The sequence below is a fragment of the Gadus morhua genome, chromosome 22 (assembly GCF_902167405.1).
Source record: "Gadus morhua chromosome 22, gadMor3.0, whole genome shotgun sequence".
Classification (NCBI taxonomy): Eukaryota; Metazoa; Chordata; class Actinopteri; order Gadiformes; family Gadidae; genus Gadus; species Gadus morhua.
Window position 1 is genome coordinate 15,220,985 of NC_044069.1, and position 23,524 is coordinate 15,244,508.

The 23,524-nt window shown below is 44.6% G+C and overlaps 1 protein-coding gene across 2 annotated transcripts; it reads right to left on the reverse strand.

Moving 5' to 3' along the window:
* Window positions 1-1,015: 1,015 nt before the first annotated feature.
* LOC115535703 (oxysterol-binding protein-related protein 3) lies at window positions 1,016-22,831 on the reverse strand. 2 transcript variants are annotated; one of them, XM_030347119.1, is made up of 22 exons: window positions 22,704-22,831; window positions 17,070-17,243; window positions 16,202-16,318; window positions 14,820-14,873; window positions 14,547-14,660; window positions 14,195-14,347; window positions 13,663-13,753; window positions 13,402-13,505; window positions 13,227-13,316; window positions 12,887-13,046; window positions 12,451-12,575; window positions 11,944-12,075; window positions 11,608-11,701; window positions 8,617-8,864; window positions 7,859-7,996; window positions 7,525-7,588; window positions 7,299-7,377; window positions 6,723-6,867; window positions 5,894-6,038; window positions 5,658-5,784; window positions 5,098-5,220; window positions 1,016-1,987 (listed from the first exon to the last, which is right to left on the reverse strand). In XM_030347119.1, the coding sequence occupies exons 2-22, from the start codon at window positions 17,142-17,144 to the stop codon at window positions 1,891-1,893; spliced, it is 2,475 nt and encodes an 824-aa protein (XP_030202979.1). In that variant the 5' UTR covers window positions 17,145-17,243; window positions 22,704-22,831; the 3' UTR covers window positions 1,016-1,890. The 2 variants fall into 2 exon arrangements, with proteins under 2 accessions (XP_030202979.1, XP_030202980.1); XM_030347120.1 differs by lacking the exon at window positions 22,704-22,831 and adding an exon at window positions 19,324-19,425.
* Between the last annotated feature and the right edge of the window lie 693 nt (window positions 22,832-23,524).

The window sequence follows — 23,524 nt, forward strand, 5'->3', positions numbered from 1 at the left end:
AATTCTCATACATATGCTAATTAGTTCTGACTCCTAACCAATCACTACAGTTCAGCTATTCTATATTTTATCTAAAATGTATTCGAACTTGATCATTGCAGCCATGTTGTTAGAATATATATTTTCCAACTATTAGAATTCTTTTAAATGGTGTAAATGTCTAAATTGTTTACTCCAAGTGGACTTCAAACTTTTTCATTTTATTTAAGCTATTCAACATTTCTTCCAATCTTAAACTGTCGCTTTATTAAAAAATATTTTACATTTTTACCTGGCATATGGCAGATGCTTCATGAAGCACCACAAGAATGCAGGTCCGTTTACCTTGTAACCTTGTTCCGAGTTCTGAATAAATAACAAGTTGAACACTTACCACTCTGAGTCACACCTATCCGGATACCAGTATATCACAGGTGATTCACATTACGTTTCATCATAACTCCTCCCCTTTTCCTAGAGCTCCTCACCCAAAACAATGTCAGTTAATTACATTGCTGTGTCGTTGTTGTCAACGAGCCAGTGGTTTCACTGGTTGGTCGTTTGCGTGAGCTCATCTCAAGTGATGACTATGAAGGCCTTACTAAGCATTTAATAAATGATGAATTTATATGAACGGAAATTCCTCTGGCATCATTGCATTGGTACCAAGTAATAAGTAGTAGGCCATGTATAGTCATCACTTGAGATGAGGCAACACAAAATACAGTTATAGATTAAACCTGAACTATTCATGAATGGCATTATTATTAAGTGTTTATAAAGCATTAACAAATTATGAATTATTTGTTGCTTTCTAAATCGTATAAATCATTTCCTCATTATCTTATTCATAATTTATAACTTGCTTACGAATGAAAACTCATGTAGGAAGACTGCTTTGCAAATGTTGACTTCGCAATGAATTCACTATTCACTACATTATTATTGATTCAAGGTTACTTATTCAATAGTGCTACAATAGGGAATGGGCATATATGGATATGCTCTTTGTATCCTACTCAAAACAAGGCACAACTGTTTGTTCAACCCTTTAACATTTTATTCCCTTCAGACAAAGTATTATTGCATTATTTTCCCCCTCAACTGCGGAACACTATTACTAAGGTAATGACTGATGGCGAGAAGGCAGCATTATGGTTGTAGTTTGAGTTCATGTAGTCCCAACACCAATAGGATGAACAAATCCAAGTTTCACCTTTGAGGCCCATCAAACATTTTGTTTTCCACCAAACAGAATGAATCTGGAAATCTGATTTGATAATATCATCAAGTAGTCTGCCTCAAATGGCAATCATAAGTGTGTTAGTGGTGTGTGTGTGTGTGTGTGTGTGTGTGTGTGTGTGTGTGTGTGTGTGTGTGTATCTGCGTATATAACTGCTACAGCAGTTGTTTGAGAACAGCATTATCTTAAAAAGGCACGATTGTGATATGGGTGTGTGTGTATAGATTAAATAGGACTATGCATTATATGCATTAGCAACACTAATAGCTCACTTGTCAAATCAGAATACACCTTCCGATGAGGTGGAAAAAAAAAAATGAAATAGGGTGATCAACCGTACCCTAAAGTTCTTGATCAACATAATTTAAAACAGCAGTGCGAGAGTGAAATATGAAGCAGCCGTCACCATCCTGTTCAGTTTTGGTCCAGAAGAGAGAGAAAAAGAAAAAAAAAAACAGGAAGTAGGAAATCCATAATTGGTTACGGTCACCATGACTCCAGGAGAGTCATGGTGAGTCGGCATCCTCCAGGTCGGCATCCTCCAGGAGCAGGTCAACTGGTCCGTGGCGTCCTTTCTCCTCAGTGTTGCAGCGGGAGGACGGAGATGCCCACGCATGGGGCACGAGAAGGACAGAAGCCAGCCCCCCCCCCCCTCCCCTCCCCTCTCATCACCACAGAGGGGCAAAGTCCATCTTGGAGAAGCCAGGGTCCCGCCGCTGCTCCCAGTACGTGTTGTCGGTCACCCAAGTGTCGTCCTTTGACTTTCTGTGAATGATAGAGTAAGGTGGAAATACCCTGCATTATTACGGTGTGGTACATCGTAAGCCCACATCCTGCCGTACCAGGGCATGTGTGGCTGACACACATGCGATAACAATGCATTTGTTTCTCTACGACTTTCTACCCGAGACATAATTCAATGTTGTTGTTGTTTTTTACTATTGACATCGTTTTTAAAATCGAAGGCAACCTAAAGTAATAAATATATATTTTTTGTCCGCTCACTAAGTAGGCCTAACACCTGTCTTTAGCACTTCAAACTGAAGTAGACCACATGTGTCATATTATACGTTCTCGGGGAAATGAGGAGGCATGTGAGGATGTGAGTGCAGGTGCGAGTGTGGTTTGTTTGAGAATCTTTTCCGAATCTGTTACCACGAAAAAATCCTTGTAAGCAGAAAACCACAAAGAAATGAGTCAGCTTTCTCTTGAATTGAAGCAACATCAACTACTAATATAGCTGCGAGCAGCAATGTGGGTGTCAAGCGTAATGGGACTCGGTAAGCTAATTCTGCCGGACGGACGTAATCGGTAAGGGGGCAACATGACGACTGTCTCGGTAATCGGCAATACCGACAGCCGGTGGGATGAGTGTTATTTTACCAAATGGGAAAAGGACCCCACCTAGAGGTAAGGGCGCAATACAGTCTGCCTGACAGAACAAATGTCACAAATACATAGGGGTATTCGGAACAATATCCCTAAAAGAGACACAATGTAACCAAGCATCCGTTCTGGAGGTGGTTCGTGAAACATCTATTCCAGTGGGAAGCATCTAATCCAGTGGGAATTGCAGTTTATATTGTAGGTGGGCGGAATGGTAAATATAGTCATTCTTGGATTATACATTAAGTACCGCATGTCGCCACACGAGTGCAGGGCCTACCAATTAATGAGCGCCGTCAAGTTTGATTGGCTCTCACGGCCAAACGGTTTTGAATTTGAGAAAGCTGTTTAACACATTTGTTCAACTTGGTCTGAAGATAATATATGCCAAGTTTCATGAAGATTGGACATAATTTGTGGCCTGTGGAAATTTACAACTGATTTTGACAACTTTCAACATGGTGGCCAAGTTCTGATGTTGCCATGAGAAATAATTTATAAGCTACATGGGGAGGTCTGACAGTATCATCAAACATTGAACATAAGTTTGAAATGTACTCATGTGAAGAGAGAGGAGTTAAAACACGTCCTCATTAATTATAGCGCCCCCTAGAGGTCAATGGTCACCAAATTCACTGAGTGTCCCCATGATGGGGTCATGGGTCTATGTATCAAGTCTGGTTTTGATATGTCAAAGGGCTGCTGAGATATAGGCGTGTTTCCGGTTTGGCGGCTTCACGGTTGAATATCGTTGGCTGTCGCGGATATTTCTGCAATAAATAATATACTACCGATACGAAGAGGTCTGATAGTATCACCCGACATTGAAAATAAGTTTTAAATATACTCATGTGAAGTGAGAGGAGTCAAAACACATCGACATTAATAACAGCGCTCCCTACAGGTCAAATGTCACCAAATTCATTCATTGTCAGCTTTATGGGGTAATGGGTCTATGTACCTAGGTTGGTTATGATATGTCAAAGGGCTGTTGAGATATGGGCTTACTTCCGGCTTGGCGGCTTTGCCGCCAAACTTGATTGGCTGTAGCGGGCAAACGGTTTTGACATTTTTTTTTATCAAGCATGGCCAGAAGATCATGTCTGCCAAGTTTCGAGATGATTGGACAAGATTTGTGATAGAAGTAGCATTTTGAAGGTTTTTGACATAAACCAAGATGGCGGAAATATACGTCATGGGGCAATGACGTCATAGGGTGTGTTGAACTGGGCTTGGTTCAAGGATTCCAATGATACTTGGTTTGTGAAAATTGGTCAAATGGGTCGAAAGTTATGAACATGAATGCATGTCCAACTTTGACCTGTTGGTGGCGCTAGAGCTGTTGGGCTAGCGACCTGAGATTGGCTTAATGGGCTAATGGGGCTGTCTTGAACAAGTGTGCCAAATTTCACAACTTTTCGCCAAGCGGTTCTATGGGCTGCCATTGACTCCCATGTCAGGTAAATAATAATAATAATAATAATAAGAAGAAGAATTCGTACGAAAACAATAGGTTGTCTCGCAAGATAGTTGCTTGACACCCAAATATACAAAACAGACTCATGGCATGTACGCCGCACAACAACATGTTGCGAAAATAGTTTGCAGAACTTTCCCAATGGCTTAACTGTCCAGCCGGTCATATACTTTTGAATGAATGTGCAGTGATATTTCAACAGCTCCCGGTAATTTCACTTCCTCTTCAAGTGCTGGTTTTTGCCACAAACAAGCTCAGATTATTATAACAAGTGACTAACAACATTATGGTAAGGATCCCTACACTACAAATATAATTGTGAAATACATTAATCTTTATGTATCCAAGTTTTACATTTTGCAGAAATAGCCCCCCAAAAAAGTACTATTTTTTTAATCTTTTTCTCTTTTGAGGCAAATGTCAGTGTTTCGTATGTGGGAATTCACAGACAGATAACTATCAATCTGTGTTTGTTTACCGAGATGCATCATTTGGTAGAAGAGTGGAGGATCTGAATGCATTGCTTAAGCTTCCCTTAACACTGAGCAAGACGTACATGTGCATGTGGTGGTCGTGCAGGTGCACGACCAGCAGAGGTAACCACATGTGGAAAATAGTACATTTTTGCGAGCCTCGTGAGAACATCCTGATCTCGTGTGCTCCATTGTATTAACTCGTAGATCTTTCTGGTAACCTGCGATGGAGAAAATTTGGAGCAATTCGCCAAACGAACAGCAAATCAGCATAGGTTTTGAGGCGGGTTTAAGTGGGACGCAACGAGAAGCGACTGTTCAGTCTAAACAACATGGCGGCTTCCGTTGATCTGATTGGTTGATTTGGGCCGTCTATCACCAACAGATGGTTTATCCAATCAGCTAACCAGTATTTTCGTCCCTTCCCAAAAGTTCTTGGATGGAAGGTTCCCAGACGGATATGCTGAGCAAACGCGAATCAATCCATCTGGCGGAGTCAGTTTACATTTGTGCAGCTTTTCACCAAAAGGGTTACATACCTGAAGAAGCGTGGCTTGTGAGTCAAGTTGTTGTCCTGCAGAACCTGTCTCCTCTCTCGCTGCAGCTGCTCCAGGCGCTGCTTCTGTTCCTCAGCACCATCCACGTTACCCTCCTCCAACATCCTACGGGGAGAGAGAGATAGAGAGAGACGTAGAAAGAGAGACGGAGAGAGACAGACAGACAGAGAAGAGAGCGAGAGAGAGGTTCAGAGACACAGATAGAAACAGAGAAAATGGAGGTGATCATTAGAAAGTGCACCGCGTCAGCACTAATTATCCACGCTATAAAAATCGTCATCATTCCCACAATATAAACTTCCCCTCTCTCGGATTCGCTTCTAGCACTTTCCTTTCCTCTTTAATATCCCTGCTACCCCCGGCTGACCCGGTCCGATTTTATATTTCTGTTGATTGATTTTAACGTTTGTATGTATTGTATAATTATAAAGATGTTGTTCTATATTTCAATTATTCTATGTCAAGTATACTCTACGGTCCCAGGGATACACGGCGAGGGGATAGTGTGTGTGAGGTGGGGGGGGGGGTTATGGGGCTCATACCTCTGGTCAGGCCTGAAGCGGGTGTCCGTGGGGGGCAGGAGGGCCCTCAGGTCGGGGGCCAGCTCGTTCAGCTCCACCGCAAACTTGGTGAAGCCGTAGTACTGCTCGTGGGCCAGGGGCATGGGGTCTGCACGCACACGCACACACACACACACACACACACACACACAATGAAATAATCTGTTTTAAATTAAGATGGTTTTGGACTATAAATATTATTTCTGAGTGTGACTTACTTGCTCTCCAGATGCAAGTGGACATGGGCGGGTCCCCTTGGTAGAGGCTGTCATGCCACTTGCCAAATATGGAGTGTACAACCCTCCCATCCGCGTCCGTCACCACGCCTTCGATCTCGTTCACGGTCGAGCTCCACGACTTTGCCTGCAAGTCAGGGAGGAATCATCATCTGGGTGTCAGAGGTAGAACGTACAAGCAAGGAGTTGGTATTGAAAAGGGATCGTGTAAAACATTATCATAATGTGATAGCATGAAGATAATGGCTCTGGGAAATGTATTGCTCATCTAGCCACAAGGAGGCGCTGTTGTACTTTAGAGAGACATTTTGGGCTTGGTCAGGATGCACGCAATGCAGACACAAAGTTTTTGGGGATTATTAAACCAATAGGTTCTTACTTCAAAGATCAAGAAAGTATATACAAACACATACATAAGTTCTGCTTATAAGCAGAACTTAGCATTGCAAGAATGTGATTTGAATCCTCCATGATTTAATTGGATCATGCCAAATGTTAATGCTTCCCAGCCGTGCCTGTTGGCAGTCTTCATGTGACGGGAAGGGTAAACTCTCTGCCATTGTACTGATGGAAAGATAATCACATCAGTGGCGCCATTGCGCAAGCGGTCTTCACAACCAAACAAATGCAGCTGTGGAAATAGTGCAGAAAATAATCTGTGTGCGCTTTGCTGTATCGCTTGTATGCTATAAAAGGTTTCAGAAAAAGACAGAGAAAGTTCAGTTCATTCAGGTGAAAATGTGTCGGTATTCTCTTGGATGGTGAATAGGATAGTGCAGGAATAAGGAGCAGAAGGCCAGCGTTTCCGGACCTTGACGAAGGTGACTTTGCACTGGCAGCCGTCGCTGTTGAGGTTGCGTACGGTCATCTCCCCGTAGTGCTCGATCCACCGCTGACCGCTCAGGATGTTGTGGATGCAGGAGGTCACTTTGTTCCACTCGTAGTGGTCCCCAAACCTAGGACACAGACACACGCACAAACACACACACACGTACAGACACACACACACCCAAACACGTACAGACACACACACATCCACACAGAAAGACACACTCGCACACACACCCACACAGAAAGAGACACACACACCCACACGGAAAGACACACACACACACACACACACACACACTCAGAAAGACACAAACACAGTCACACACACAGAAAGACACACACACACACACACACATTTAAAAGTACAGAAAGACACGGCACAGAAAGATAAATACATGAAGAAACACACACACACACACACACACGCACACACACACACACACACACACACAAGTTTAGGGCTCGTGAGGCGAACTTGTGTCAGTTCGACGTGGACCATATGCAGAGTAGCGTGAAATGAGATGCTAATAGTTCACAGTGAGCAGAGTAGACCTACGCAGGTAGGGTGACATGTGTGGTTCCCATGGGAACTATCTCCATGGATTTCCCCCAGAACTTGTTCTTCCAGCGCATATCTACATGAGAAAGAAATACAAAGAGAGAAAATGGTTTATCGGAGCACAGCCACAAATGAAGCCACAAACGCACACGCACACGCACGCTCAGGAGTTGGTGGGTGGGTGGGGGTTCATGTCCCAGACAAACTGATTTCACTCGCTCACCTTGGCTAAAGGTGAAGTTCTTTGAGTCGCAGTGACACGCGGAAACAGGTGGGTGATGACTCACCTGCCCAACAGAGGGGTGGGAAAGTGTAATATTCATGTTATTTATGTTTATTCATGATTTATTTGGATTTTAATATGCAGATGTATTTCCGTTAAAAGAACAAAGGAAAGGAAATGGAAATGAAAATAATCAAAGAGTCTCAATTGGACAGTACATTATGGAGATCGGTTCTTTCAGAAGATGAGATGAGGGTCGAAATGTAAATGCAAGATAAATGACCAAACGACGAGTCATCCCAGAGTGTGTCCCGGTCTCTGTCCCAGTCTCTACCTGCTCAGCGATGAAGCGGAAGCCCTTGTCGGTCCTGGAGCACTCGTAGGTCTCTCCCAGAACGGGGTTGAAGGGCTTGCTGCCCGCCCGGTGGTAGCTGGACGCGTAAGCAGACACCGCAAACGTAGCCACGTAAACCTGCATGGAGACAAGCGGGAGGCCTGCTGGTGAGCCTCGTCTGGTGGCGTGAATGGGGTCAGCTAGTGTTTCCACTCGTACATTCAATCCCTCAACGCAGAGGTTGGGATCTGGGTATGGAACAAGCTTTGGATTGGTCATGTTTGCGAGTTTTCCTCTGAAATGGAGTGATCATAAAGTACACATCAATCCCCCTCAATGCTGCAGCCAACTAGACTGACATTGCTATTGCTACGGACATGACAATCAAACTGAATTATCACATCAGGTGTGGTTGTGGGGGTGTAGCCAGCCGTTTGGCTGACTTTAACTTGTCGCCCAAAAGGACAATAGAGGGCATTACATATTAATATCTTATCCTGAATGGTTGCACATTCAAGACGAGGTCTGAGCAAGGATCATCAGGATCCGGATCAGTCCATATAATCACAAAGTAAACCACGATATCCCATTTCCTCTCAAACAAGCTGTTTAACGGTTTGGTTTTCCTCTGAAAAATTGTGTTGACAAAAATCGAATGTGTATAATAATAAAAATAATAACAATAATAATAATAATAATAACGTGTTCTAAGAAGAAAAGAGGGAATAAGAAGTGAAAGGCCTGCCTAAGGAGCGTACCATGCGCTGGTGGGGGTCCTGGGTGTGGCTGGCCGTGTCCAGCAGCTCGCTGTACTCCAGCTCCTCACAGAGCCGCTGCAGCGTGTTGATTGGCTCGTTGAGCTGCACGGGCATGGCCACCTTGGACAGGTCCTTGCCGATGTTGTTGCGCAGGATGTTCCACACGCTCACGCCGCCGCAGCCCGGGCTGGGCGACGGCAGCGTGGAGCGGCGACGCACCAGGGGCTCCGAGGAAGAGTAGACGCCGTCTGAGGGCGGGGACGACCAAGGTCAGTTTGGGAGGATCATGATTACAAAAAAATGATGTATTTGTAGTTTGCTTTGTTAATGTTTCCATGTTAATCATATAATCAGTCATATAAATGTCATCATGTCAACATCTTGATGCCTTAAAAAATGACTACAAGTTGAATGCGAACGGACACACGCAGACACACACAATCCGTGTTACTATATAGTCATTAAAGGATAACTTTGGGATTTTTCCATCTTGACCCTATTTTCATTCTTGGTCAAAGTGGCTATACTCGAAACAAATCCTTGGAAATTGGCCCAGCATTGAGCTTCAGCCCTTGCAGCCAGTGTTCTGCCGCAAATGAAGGGGCAACAGCTCCCCGTCATTTCACTTCCTCTTTAGGTGCTTTCTTTTTCCACTGAAAAAAACTGAGATTATTATTAGAAGTGACTAACACCATTCTGGTAAGGATCCCTACGTAAAAATCACAACAATGCTGTTTGGTGTGGGACAACAATGTAGCGCTCAAGGAGAAGTCTCGCTCCCAGTGGTTATGCCTCGAATGCTGGTCCACCGAGAGTCAGCAAGAGAACGGTGAGAGCTGGAGAGAGGAGTGCCCACAATAGTATGTTGTGCTGCATTTTAGATTATCTAAAATATTTTGGATTGAGATTGAAATGACAGTAGGGCAACGATCCTCAATTTCCAGGCAAGGCAACGCAGCCATCGCCTGCAGCGAAACCCCTGGACCCCGCCCTCCGCCGCCGAGGCCAGGCCACGCCACTTCCAGACAGCACCGCCGCCCAAGGCCCGGTGCTCCAAGAGGGGGATGGGGAAATACCCCGTCGCCCTGCTGGAGGGGTGCTCCACCACGGGCTGATGCGGCCCCTCTGTGGAGCCAACACCTCAGCCAAGAGGTTGAGAGCCTCAACCAGCCCGTCAAGACCGCCCCCGCAACGGCCATGTCCAGCGACGTCTCCACCAGCCGAGGCAGCGGCCCAGGACATGGGTCTCCAGGAGGGAGGGGGAGAGGGGAGGCTGGCGGGTCACACTGGGGGGCCGTGGGGACAATGGGTTTTGAGGGCTGTTTCTTTTTATTTTAGGTTAGGCTACTCCGCAACGCCTCAATTTGGCATAAATGGCACGTTGCTAGTGTGTGGTTGATGGCTGGTTCAGGCAGCCTCACCTGGCCAGAGTCATCTTGATTACACCTCGGGGCTGGGTGAGGCTGCACACCTGTGTTTCATTGTGTAATTAATGCAGACAGAATAAACCGGGCCATAACCACACACTCAGGAGAACTCTGGCACGGCAGCAGGAAGCACTGCTGAGTTCAAATAGCCACTCTTCCCGTACTTCCTATGCCTAGGTTGAGTATGTAGGGCGATCCAATTAAGATCGGGGCGAAAAAGAAGTGTACTGAAAGGACCCGGGTGGTGTACTCAAAACGGTCAAACCACTGAGTGTGGATCGATGTACACTGTTCGTACTCAGCGGCGGCCATCTGAGGTACGTAGCGGAGGAGGCGGAGCCCGGCTGAGTCATTTTAGCCCGGCTGAGTCATAGCCGCTAGGCGTAGAGGGTTCACCGTTCGAAGAGGGATGTTTCGGGTGGGTGACGAGCCACGGCGGCCCGATCGTAATTTCCGGTTACTGCACCACGCAGTATTCGATTGGGAACAACACTGACATTTGAAAATCAGTGAGTGTGGATAGTGTACTACGTTTAAGTGACCTCATGGAAGTATGGATATCGGAACACAGAACTGCTCTGCGTATAATATTGCTCAAACATTATAATTAAGCGGTTTATCAACCTTTGTCCACGTTTCTGAGGAACTTTCAAGTCTGAGTTTGGGAAGGGAAAACTGTGATAGTTCCATTGCAGCCAGGAAGAGCTGCAATGGCTGAAGCCCTCTCGCTCAGTACTGGACCAATTTCAAATGTGTTGTATCCACCAGTCACTTTTACACGAAATAATGGGGAAATAGGGTCAAGGTTGAAAAAGCCTGAAGCTTTCTTTTAAGCAGACACTTAAGGCCCTTTCACACCCTACGGTAAATACAGATAGGAATCCTTTCATCCGGTCCCGGAGGTGTTTGGTCCGTCAGTGGGTCCGTCGCCTCTGAGCTTACGAATCCGGAGTGCTCCGGGAGAACCGGAGCAATACCACCGGAACTCGAGGCGGCAGTATAGAGTCAGAAATCCAACCATTCGCGAAAATAGAGAGTAGTATAATATCTGAGATGTATACATTGTGTTTCACGTTTTATACTTGTATTATACTACATACCTGACCTTTTTATTTTATTGTTCACCGGCTTTTGCAATGAGTTAGCCTATAACTGGTCATTTAAAAATGGCGCAACATTTTGAGGACATAATCTGCGGGTTGGTGAGGGGTGTCACATGCCACCGCCGCGTAGGCCTACACTTTTTGCGCCTTTTTTTTTGCAGATTTCGAATGACACAAAGCTAAATCATCTCCTCTACAGATGCCATGTTTGAGATTGTCGATGCCGGTAATTTGTGACACGACAGTTACTGCCCTCTAGAGGATGTATTGCGTAACACCCATAACAACGCTGAAACCCGACAGAGGTATGAAGGGTAGTCCCGGAGACAACGTTTGGTACGGAGAATTCAAACAGAGAATTCAAATACATGCCATTTGTAAGCAGGTAGGATGTTAGGCATCTTGCTCAAAGAGGCCTAAAGACGTACTCAACACACACACACACACACACACACACACACCTAAGGTTTGCCTTTCGTTGCCCCCCTCGTTGCTGTAGGTATCCATGGAGACACTGTCGCTGACATCGCTGATGTAGGAATCGTCATCCGATGCCTGCAGGGAAGCGAATCAATCACAGAAAGGTCAGCGTTTGAGCTCTATGCCTCACATCCAAAGCTTCCCCACAACATAGATCGGGGGGACATTTGTCGGCAGGCAGCCAGATCTCAGTAGGCCCTAGAAGTGGGGATTTAGCTGGATATATTATATAGAACTCAAAAGATTAGTGGACGGACCAAAATAAATCACCATGAATGTTCCAAGAAATTCTACTAATGAAGAGGATGACATCTGACCTCGTTCTCAGAGGAAGAAGACGAGAGGAAGTACTCATGGGCGTCGAAGAACTCGGACATGGAATCCGTGATGGAAGTTTTGCTGTCATTGGAAGCCTGGTGGACGAGGGGGCGGGACGTGTCTGGGCAGTCCTGATTGGATGAGCAAAAAGGCTGTGAGAACCTGCGCTGTGACAGGCTTTTCACCACACCCATCCATTTTTGTTCAGACTTCCTTGAGATAAAACCCATCCACTGCTTCAAACTGTGTGCTTATTTGAAAAGGTTGAGGTGCTTTACATCCCTTCCTGTCCACTCCCATGTATTGCACTCCAGATTTGAACGTCAAGGTATTTTTTTTAAAATATATTATTAGTGATAGTATTTTTTTTTAATATATATTTTAGGATATTTTTATACCTTGGTAACTGGAATGAAAGCGGCAGTTGCAATTGGCAGCATTATATGGTTTTGGTTTAAAAAGGGACCCACCCAGAGTAATAACAACCTGAGAAGGTACTGGCTTACCCCGGAGTAGGTAGTCTTGAGGCCTAAAACCTGTTGCGACTGAGGAGCTGTCAGGTCCACGGTGTGCCTCACACGGTCTCTTTCCATCGACAGGGAGCTGAAGGCCGACTTCAGCGTGGTGTGGACTGCAGAGACAGGAGAGCACCAAGGCGAGGGAGTTTTGCATGCCTTTTACATGCACACAGGAAAGCTGATTTTTTTTCCAAGCAAAGACGCCCGGGTAACGTAAGCCGGTTTCCCCGCAGAGGGAAAGCTAGATTACCGGACCTAGGTAAACCGATTGATCCAAAATCTGCGTTTTTGCTGGATATTAGGGTTGCATGTCATCTGTGTAGGCCCGTCCCTGCCCGAACCAGGTTTCCTTAATAGTACAGATAGGTCCATGAAGGCCAACAGGTATCTAGCCATAGCTAATCAAACCGTGGCAGGCACTCACTGTTGTTGGCCAGCCTGCAGAAGTCCTCCTGTAGCCGGTTGGCGTCGGTAGGCGAGTCCGGGGACTCGGGGAAGGCGTCGGGGGAGACGGGCTCGGCGGTGGACAGGTTGGGGTTGGAGGCGTGGAGGCGAGGGTTTTTGGAGGAGATGCAGCTGGGGACCTGTAGGTGTGGGGGGGGGGGGGGGGGGGGGGAAGTGAGCACAATTATCATCTACCCATCCCTAATCAATCCCCCACTGGTTAACCCTGACGCACGTTCAGGTGCCATCCCCTCTTTTCACAACTGGTAAACCACTGGGGGAAAGGGAGCGTTTGAATGAGGACCTGTTGTACCACTCACCTGCAGGGAGGTTTTGCCTTCCTTGCCGCTGTTCTTGGAGCGCCATCTTCTCGGCCGTTTCTCCTTCTTTGGGATGTCGTACGTCGAAGCCTTGGGTCAATAATATAGCAGAGCTATATTATCTGTTATTTGTTTGTTGTATTGTGTGTGTGCATGTGTGTGTGCATGCGTGTACCTGTAGTGCACTTATGGCTGGGGCGGAGTACGTGCGGTGAAGGACTTCCATGCTCTTCAGCAGCAGGTTGAGTTCCAAAAGGTAGGACCCACATTCCTCCAAGTCTATCACACACACACACACACACACACACACACACACACACACACACACACACACACACACACACACACACGACACCACCATTGGAACATTTGAACCTCATGCATATAACATGCTGTAGGCATGCGTCATGTTCACAGAGGGGAAGAGAGCACGGACCTCTGCAGCAGTTTTCCATGTCCTCCGAGGTGTGGAGCCAGGCACTGAGCTTTGCCTGGTGAACGGACGCCTGCTTGGTGAGTGTAGCCCTCTGGGTGGGAGGGCGGAGGGGGGGAGGTTTAGTTTGCACAACTTTATTGTACGCTCATGTTTGTGACACCTTACATCTACGACTCTGTTCCTATTGCTGAGCTACTAAAGCTTAAGTTATTCCAATTTCCAACCAAACAATGTATATCGTAGTATGCTTTTGGTTATTTTAGAGATGGAGGGAGACAGAGACTGAGACACATACACACAGAGAAAGAGACAGAGACTGAGACAGAGATCAAGAACACCTCATCAAAACACACAGTAACAAATACAAATTCTCTCTTTTCTCTCGTGAGAAATAGAGAATGTGCGAAACAGTAAAAGAGAGATGGCGCAAAGAAAGAGAAGAAAGACAAACACTGAGGAAGTAACCCGCAGAGACATCAAGTGAATGAATGGCTTTGTGACCAGCATAATATACTGTTGCGCTGTTCATCACCTTCCTCATGGAGTCGTTGAGGGAGGCCGAGGGCGAGGTGTGGGGGTGGAACAGGTGCCTCTCGTGGGGGTACATGGCAATCTCGTTCTGACGGAACACGCGGTGGTTGCGGAGCTTTCCCACCCACTCCTCGAACAGCTCGGGGGACTTGACCTGGGCGTGCCCATACACACACACGTCCAGTCATAAGGATGTACATATATCCCTTCTATGATTTCATTGGATTGACTGATTGTCATTGAGCAGATGCCTTAATCCAAAGTAATATAAAGGGATGTGTGTGTGTGTGTGTGTGTGTGTGTGTGTGTGTGTGTGTGTGTGTGTGTGTGTGTGTGTGTGTGTGTGTGTGTACCTTCAGGTGATAGATGTTGTCCTCTGTGTCCAGATCGATGCACATGGCCTTCTTCTTGATCGTCATGACGGACAGACCGGCGTCGATGCAGCCGTGCAGCTTTCCCTTCCTCAGCTGGACGAGAATAGGATAGTGAGTGAGTGAGGTCTATTACATTGGAATGCATGTGCGTACATATACAATTAATGTTTTTATGCGCGTGTGACTGAGTGAATTTTTGCGTTTTGTGTGTATTGTTTAGAATAATGTGCAGCCCACGTGGGAAATACCTACATCCGCTTCCCGCTTTGAATACTTCAGAATGCCTTTCTCCAGAACAAAGTACCTCTGAGAACACAAGGGAACAATCCGGGCATTAATCAAAAGCACAGTTTTGCCTCCAACTCATACTTGGCTGTTTTGGTCCACTCCCGGTTAGATTCGTGGTTGTGATCCTACAGTAGAGAATATTTGGCTTTGGTTGCTATGTTGCCATAACAACGCGTTGCTTTGTACGCCTCACTCTACATTTCTGTGTACCTCTTTGAAGCAACCTTTTAAATATATGGCTACACAAAGGAACACATTAGGATGAAACATGATAGTTATTTAGGTTCCACTGTGGGGTTTAGGTGTTCAAGGAAAAGCAATCCCACATATCATCAATGAGATGTTTTTACATGAATACTTGTGAGATTAATCACGATACATACAAACTATCATTGATCCCCCCTCTGCTGGCCGAGACGGGGAACTACCACTGGTTTCAACTAAACACTGATAGCTAGGAGCCTGCTAGCCGAGAAGGGGAACTACCACTACCGCCTCTCAGCTGTTGAAGGGATGAGAAACTCTGGGGTTAGTTAGGAGTTTAGGAGTTTGATTTAGAACCAATCTGACGAAGAACGACTTTAAAAGATTATTCCAATACAAAAAAAAATAAAAATAAAAAATATCATTGAAAACTTATTACTGGAGCAAACCTGGAAAGATAAAGTTTTTCAATACGAATGTGTATGGAAACAAACGCCTGATTGCTCTCAATGTATGATGTAAACAGATCCCTTTATGGTGCTGTCAAATTAGCCCTCTGAATAATGGGGGCGGCATATAACCAGAAGTTGTGGTGACTAGTGTCCACCCTTATCGTAACAAACAAGGAAATGCACAGTCCCTCCCAAAGGTCTTTTGTCCCACCTCCTTCCTCTACTTTTTCTCCTTCAAGAGATCCGATGTCATTGTACTAAAAAATGGTTGCCAAGAGGTTAGAATATGCCCTCTGGGCAGCACTGCTACTTCTACTTCACCCTCTCATGTTGGACTGAGGTCAGTCCGGACCCGGCATTGACGGCAAGCGCCACTTGAGGTACAAAGTGCTATTGCAAGACAGTACGGGCCGATGCTGCCTGTGATAGCTTCTACCTAGCTTCTACCCAGTTCATTTTAGAAATTGGACACCTTAAGTCGTACAGCTTGCCCGTTAAGGGCCTTTGGGTGGTTCTTCAATACCGTCACCTTGTGTGCTGATATTCACGAGTGCAAACATGAGCCATGAGAATCAACAACGATTATCACTCATCCTGTCACTAGCAGTCACATAAACACCTTTTTTTAGGTTTGTGTAACCACAAAGCTCACATTGCTCACAGCGATGCTAGGTGCGTTACATTCCTCACCTTGTGCCATCCTTTCATGGGCCATTTCCTTCTCTTCAGCAGGTAGCCCTCCTGGCTCTCCGGCTCCTGGATGTTAGCTGGCCCTCCCCTCAGGCCCTCCACGATCTCCCAGCTGTCCTGTGGAGTCCAGGCAGGGGAAAGAGGGTTTCATTTTACGATCTTGATTTTTACTTTTACCAAAACACAATAAAACTAGCGTTTAGGCAGTGGGACAGGTTTCTGGTGAATCTCGTGTTTTGACATGCTCTACACAGTGTTTCCCCTCGATTTTTTTGTAGCAGTGGTGTTGTGAGTTAGTAACCTAGCAACGCTAGGGAGGTCCGGGGGCATGCCCCGGAAGAAAATTGGGAAAATAACCCTTAAAGTGGTTACTTCTGGTAACCAAATATGACAAAACAACCAACAGAGTCAAGGTATCTGCTAAGACCAGATCATTGTAAAAAATGTGCCTTGAACTTGGCAGAAACCTATCTTTTTTTTTTTTTTTTTTTTGCAGTGCTGATGATCCAGCAGCGGCAAATGCATGTAGGGGAAACACTGCACTAAATGATGATGTGGGTCAATAAACATTAACATAATAACATCTTGGGAAAAATAATTTCCCTAAGGGGACAAATTATAAACTAGGTAACTAACTTAAGAAAAAAATATCAGGCATTTATTATGTAATACCCAAGCCAGACTACAAAAGTATAACCAACCACTCCAAAATAATCAGCTTTAAAATAGACTTAAACAGCCTACTTAAAGCTAAAACAGACAAATATGCACGTACACATTTGGTTATGACCATCGTGGCCTTTGAACCGATTAAGGCTGATCTTAAAAAGGTACTTTTCGCTTAATCTCTTATACGTGGAAACCCTACCTGTGCACTTGAGCGCTCGCCGTCGTGTTTGGACGAGCCGCTGCTGTCACTGTGGGTGGGCGACGTTGTCGCCATTTTGTTTGTCTGCAGTTTTCCTGTGGGGTCGCTGACGAAGATCACAACGAGGGCAGTGCCCGCGGCATCACCCTGACCTCAAGGAGAACTCAACAAGTCCTAGGGTCAAAGGTTATAGACAAGGAAAAATATACACAGTTAGTTTTAACACAGGAAAATAGCATTATTACACTCAAAATATATCAAATACAAGACATACAAAAGGCATGGTGGGAGACTACACATCGTTGGAATCACAGTCACGTGATTCGTGACAGGAATGAGAGATAACACATCCCCTGCTGATAAGATTGTTGTAGCGTTGCGATTCTCTATACACGTTGTGTTTGCACACGTTCATGATGCAGGGTTACCCTTTGATCCCATGACATCAACGTTGTGGTACGTTGTAGAAAACTGTAAAAGACTGTATTGATAAAGTCATTATGCACAGAAAAGGACAGGACTGGCCTTTAGAAAGACCTCTGTCCAGCAAACAAGCCAACATCCAACATAGTAAGATGGCATGTTTGAGAACAAGTTTTATTTCATGTATGACATACAAAGTCTGTGCAAAGCTTAATTTAGCTGCTTCTTCGGCACCTCGTAGACATTAAATGATAATTACACAATAATTATAAGTATCAGAGTGAACAAATACAAGTAAATTGTATAAATAAAATAAGAGAGAAATTAAATCAGAAGAATATTCCATTTTAATTATGTGTACACACATGATGCTGTGCATCTGGATGTTTCTCTATCTGAAGCTTCTCTTTGTTTTGCAGACAAACAACAACCAACAACACATCAGTGCACTACGTTGTGCAAGAGACAATCCTCAGGAGCTTCCAACCACATTGAAAGACATGAAGATGAAGAAGAGGGGACTCCGTCAAGAACGCAAATGTCAAAGAATTTGTAAGAAATGCGTCATAAGCACTTCCAGTAGCTGTGGTGCAACAGCCATCCCACCCTTCCCCTTGTTTTCATAAATGTCATGTTTGAGCATGATCTGATGGAGGCTGGGTGAGCATGTGTTGAGCTGCAAAATGTGGGTCTGGCTGTTTGTGTTCCAGAGCCACTCCCTCCATTACAGTAAGAATAATGCCTCCGCCAACATCAATGCTTCAGGGTCATGTGCAAGAATTAGCCCACTAGTGACATTTAGTTTTACTACTCTGTCTGCCTGTGTGTGTGTGTCGGGGAGGGGGGGGGGAGTTTCTGTCTTTCTTTGTATGGTGGCAGGGGGTTTTGTGTGTGTGTGTACGTCTACGTACGTGTATGCATTTGTGTGGGTTAATTTGCTAGTTCCCCGATGTCTGACTAAAGGCAGTAACATGCCCAGGACGTGAGTCACTAAAGGAAAGAATGTGGTCGGCACTTTGTGTCGAAAAACCCTGGCAACGAGGCACTCTGGGTAGTAACAGACAAAACACACCACTGTATCAGTATTGCAGCCTAAAAAGCAAGACAAGCCTTGGTTATGGTTCTTACTACTGTACTTTATACTACATTAGGGTTTCAAGGTTTGAACCCTTTTTGAGCACTGTAACTCATACTGTAGGTCTATTCTTATTTCTACCTCGTAGTAAAATCTTTATAAAATATTAACAACACCGACTTCTAAATATACAACGGAGCACTCGTTGTAACAATGTTCATAGGATTGTCGCTGTCAGGTCACCACTGTGTAAACAAATGCAATGCACTTCTCAGGTTTATGTGCTCTTGTCAACCCTGAACCACAGGCACATGTGGTAACATAACATACACATTGTTCCAGCATCGTATCTTATATCTCACTAAATACCCCACTGATAACATCCTCTTGAATAAACAGTGGCTGGTACTACCGAGTACCAGTTTATGAAACACCCTTTCTTCCATACTCAAATATTTGCAAGCCTTCATTAACACAAGTGCACCAATTCCAGAAAATAAGATAAAAAGGAAAAGCATTAGGATTAAGAAAAGACATCTACATTTTTGTTCTCTTAACCGTTAAACCTAAACTACTAGCGTGCGAGACATGTTGATCACTTGATCCCAATAAGTAGGTGAGGCCCAGACAAAGAGAGTTGAGCTGTCTTTAACAGGAATAGGCCTACTAACATGGCTCACTGTAAATACCCCCTTCAAAATGGGACAGAACCCTGCCGCCTTCCCCAGAACATCTCCCCAAGCGTGCCCTACTTACCCCGACCCGAGCCACCACCGTAGCATCGCCCCGGCCACTGACACCAACACTAGCCTTGGGTGTAAGACTAGAAGGCTGTCAGGTGGCGACGGCTTGGGGTTCTTATGTAACATGCGAGTGAATCATTAATGGAGCTACACCTTATGAAGGACATGCCACGATGGAATGGTGGAAATGTTGGCCTTAGTCAAAGTCATCAAGGCCATCGTAAAAAATAAAGGAATGCAGGTTTCAACGTTGAAGAAAAGCTAGGATGACATAAGGAAGGGATGGTGTTTTTCAGCACTAGTTTAGTTATTTTTCTTCTTATTAAGCAGTGAGATCAGGAACAAGGAGATGGTAAAATGTCATGTATATAGGAATATAAATCCTACAAATGTATTCGTTTTTCCCAAGGATTTAGAAAATTTGTAAAAAATTAAGATTTACATTTGCGACGTATTGTCATGCAAAAGACAGGGGTTTGCAAAGCAGGTGAGAGAAAAAGAAGTTCATATTTGCATGATAAGGGACACGGCAATGTTGGGCATTCTATGAGGAAACCAACAAGTTTGGGGCTGAGACTACCTGTGTTTGGCTGGCCGAACGCTATCCCGATCCTCATACCACAGCACCGCTGGCCAAAGAAAAAAAGACGTTTACAATTTGTGTTACTACAATTTAACGACTGCTCCCGAAATACCGTTGAGGATGCATCGTAATACTACTTTTCTCCCCAGTCCTACACAGTGCCTCCATAGAGAACCACTCCAATCTTTACCCATTACTTTAACTGAATAACAATGACTTGAGGTGGTTTCAATGGATGGACATACACAGTAAATAGACTTGTATACGACTATATGGAGGCTATCCAAACACCATTTCTCCTTTCTCCATGACGACCCAGTTGATAGTGTAGTCTACTGAGATTCAAAAAACAATTGTTGAGAACAAAATGTCAAAATATGTCAAATAAGGCAACTGATGTTACCTAATCCGCGGGTGGTATTTTAGTCTGCTGATCAGGTGAACGAAATACCACAGTATCGGTATGTGTGCCGTGAATCAATCTCTCCCCCCATTGTGCCACCAATATCTAACGTTTCAGGAAATTGGCAAGGTGGAGAGATTTCTCCGCCACGGTATCTGAAGCTGGCATAGGACTGAAAGCCCCCCTCCTAGGAACACGCCGCTCTTGGACACAACAAGTGGTCTCGCTTTTTTCAGATTGTCTCCTCACAGAGCTTTAATTAGCGGAGACGGGTTTCTCCCTCTCACAGCTCTTTCCACAGTCTCAGCGCTTGACAACATTAATTCATGTTACTTTGAATTGTGTTTTCAGCGGTTAAAGCATAAACTATCCAGATACAGTGGAGAGGAGCCAGTAAGACATTAGGCATCTAGCCTGGAGTCGACACATAGCCAGCACTCTAACCTGTAACGTGTCGTTAACCATCCCATAAACGCCTTTTAAACAGCTTATGGTAACGGTGCTTTTAAAAGGCTTATCAGATGTTGTAAGCTGCTGTCCAGATGCTGCAGACCAGCAGCCACTTCGTACAGTACGGCATGATATAATCTGATGAATTACAATATATTCCCAGGTTCAGCGCTATACCAACACATGTGCTGACAGCCACATAACACACACACACACACACACACACACACACACACACACACACACACACACACACACACACACACACACACACACACACACACACACACACACACACACACACACACACTCTAATTGGAGTAGTTCCTGTCGATTAGCAGTTTCCACGATTCCAAGACAATACTGTCGATAGCCTGAGGGACTGTAAGGTTCCAGGCAGGGACAGTATGGCCCCATGCCAACACAAACACACAATCCTATTGTCTGCACATCTCATATCTTACAGTACTGCCCTACAGGCACAAAATTTAATTGCAGTAGACGGATCGATTGTATCTCCAGAAACTGTGAAAGCTTCTGGCAAAGCTTCCACTGTAGAATTATGACATGAAATCCTCTCGAGGATGTGCCAATATATACAAAATAAAATAGGAGGCTCTGTAAATAGACAACAGGTTCTGAAACATCCATCACTGAACACCATCATTAACGGAGAGCCATAGATCAGTATGCTAGCTCTCCCCTCCTATGACCTCAGGGTATCTGCACCAAGCAAGCCAGGCTATACTGCATTAGACTGGCCTGAGACCTGAGAAATGGAGATAATAGAAAAACAAATTTGCATGCCCGCATATTCTTTCTTGACATTGTCGTTCTCAAAAGGGCTTTCTATTGCACTCGAGCTCAGGCATGGAACACCAGCGCACCAACAGGAGTTTCCATGGAGACTAAACCACAAGCAAAGATGGGTGGAAGACTCGCTTGTTTATAGGCTTGAAAATCTGAAGCCATCAAACATGACAGTATTAATAGAAAATTAACAAGTTGTGGTTTCAAAACAGAGCAGTGCTTTTTTTTATTGCATTGCCGCACATAGGCTAAAAAGGCTTAGCAGATGATCCACGTATTAGACAGCTTGAAATGGGTGTGTCAGAGGGATTACATGTTTTTTCGGTTTTGAATTAGTGAGTATGCAGATATCCTAAGCCTATCTTTAATTTATATGTATAAAAAAAAAAAAACACTATCTTTCAATATGACCTATCGAACTTGCAACGTTGTACGATGTGGGCCCTACCTGTGACGGAGAGGTAAGCACCACCACAAGGCTGTCACTCAAATCCATTGGTAACTATAGACGGTGCTCGCCCAGTGCAGAAGGGAAGAGAATACCGTGAAAACCTCTGTTCACTATGCTATATCCCTTAAAAATGGCCCGTTGTAGTATTTGTATGTGTATGTGTATGCATGTATGCGTGTATGTATGTGTATGGGGATACGTAACTAATAACGATCAATAAAAAAATAAAATCACATTTCCTTTTACACCACACTTAAATGTTGGACCAAGTAGCCTACTCCAATAGCAACAACTGAAGAACATTGAGGACCAGCACAGGTGTGTGTGTGTGTGGCGCCAGGCAGAGTTGTAGGTCTGTATCACGAGCTGCCAACACCGCACTTCAAACTTCAGCCCACAGAGAGAAAGCCTATTGATAGCAGTAGCACCACTACGTTTGACTTAACACCGAGCATAACAATCACCCAAGACAAAGTAGCCGAAACTGATTTAAAAAAACGTTTCACAGGAGGACGGGATAACTGTCGTTTAAAGTTTCATTAATAATTCTATCGAAAGCGGCGTTTCAGTGCTAATAACGACATGTGAAACATGGCAGCAGTCAAGGGTGTCGTAAAGGAAAGGTATACATTGCTAGTCACATTTATCATTGAACTGACACGAAGTGTGGATAGATATGAATATAAAAATGCTTACGGATCGGAGGGGTGAAATATATATATATAATTATATATATATAGACCGTATCCCGAGATAGTTGATAAATATTCCAGCAGCTCCGCACTTGGAATGAGCGAGAGCATTGTAGAGAAGGCGGGGCGTACGGTCGACCAAAGTTGAATGAAGTTCCACTGAGCCAATGAGAAACAAACAGAGTAAAAAAAACGCAGAGGGCGGAAATGTTTCGAATAGCCAAACAAGCGCCCCAGTGATGTGTACAATGTACACATCAGGCTGTCCCACCCAGTGACGCTGATGGAAACATGATCCGACCTCCAGGTGAGAGGGGAGGTTAGGCAGGTAGGCCTAAATACCTCAGATATTGTTCGATTATATCATCTAGGAGTGGCATGAATTGGAAGCTCCAGTAACACAACTCGGCGATGGAAATAAACCGTGAATGTATGATTTATAATGTGAGCCGTGGTCGATCACATTTGTTCTGTTAAATAAATCCTTCTTAGGGGATGAATATAAATTGCCAGTGCCACTCCTACAGCTGAAGACCTATCTGTTTCAAGTCAATTTTGTGTGAACGATCTTGATCTTGCAATAGCCAATTACCGGGACATTTCCTCTGTGGAGAATACCCGTCTTTATGCCATTCGTTTTCCCTCAGATATATATATATATATATATATATATATATATATATATATATATATATATATATATATATATATATATATATATATATCTTCCCTTACAAGCGCACGTCAAGATGCGTCAGTCTACACCAGCTGAAAGTTGAGGGAATATTTGAGCTTTTATGCTTATTAAACACACATATTTATCTG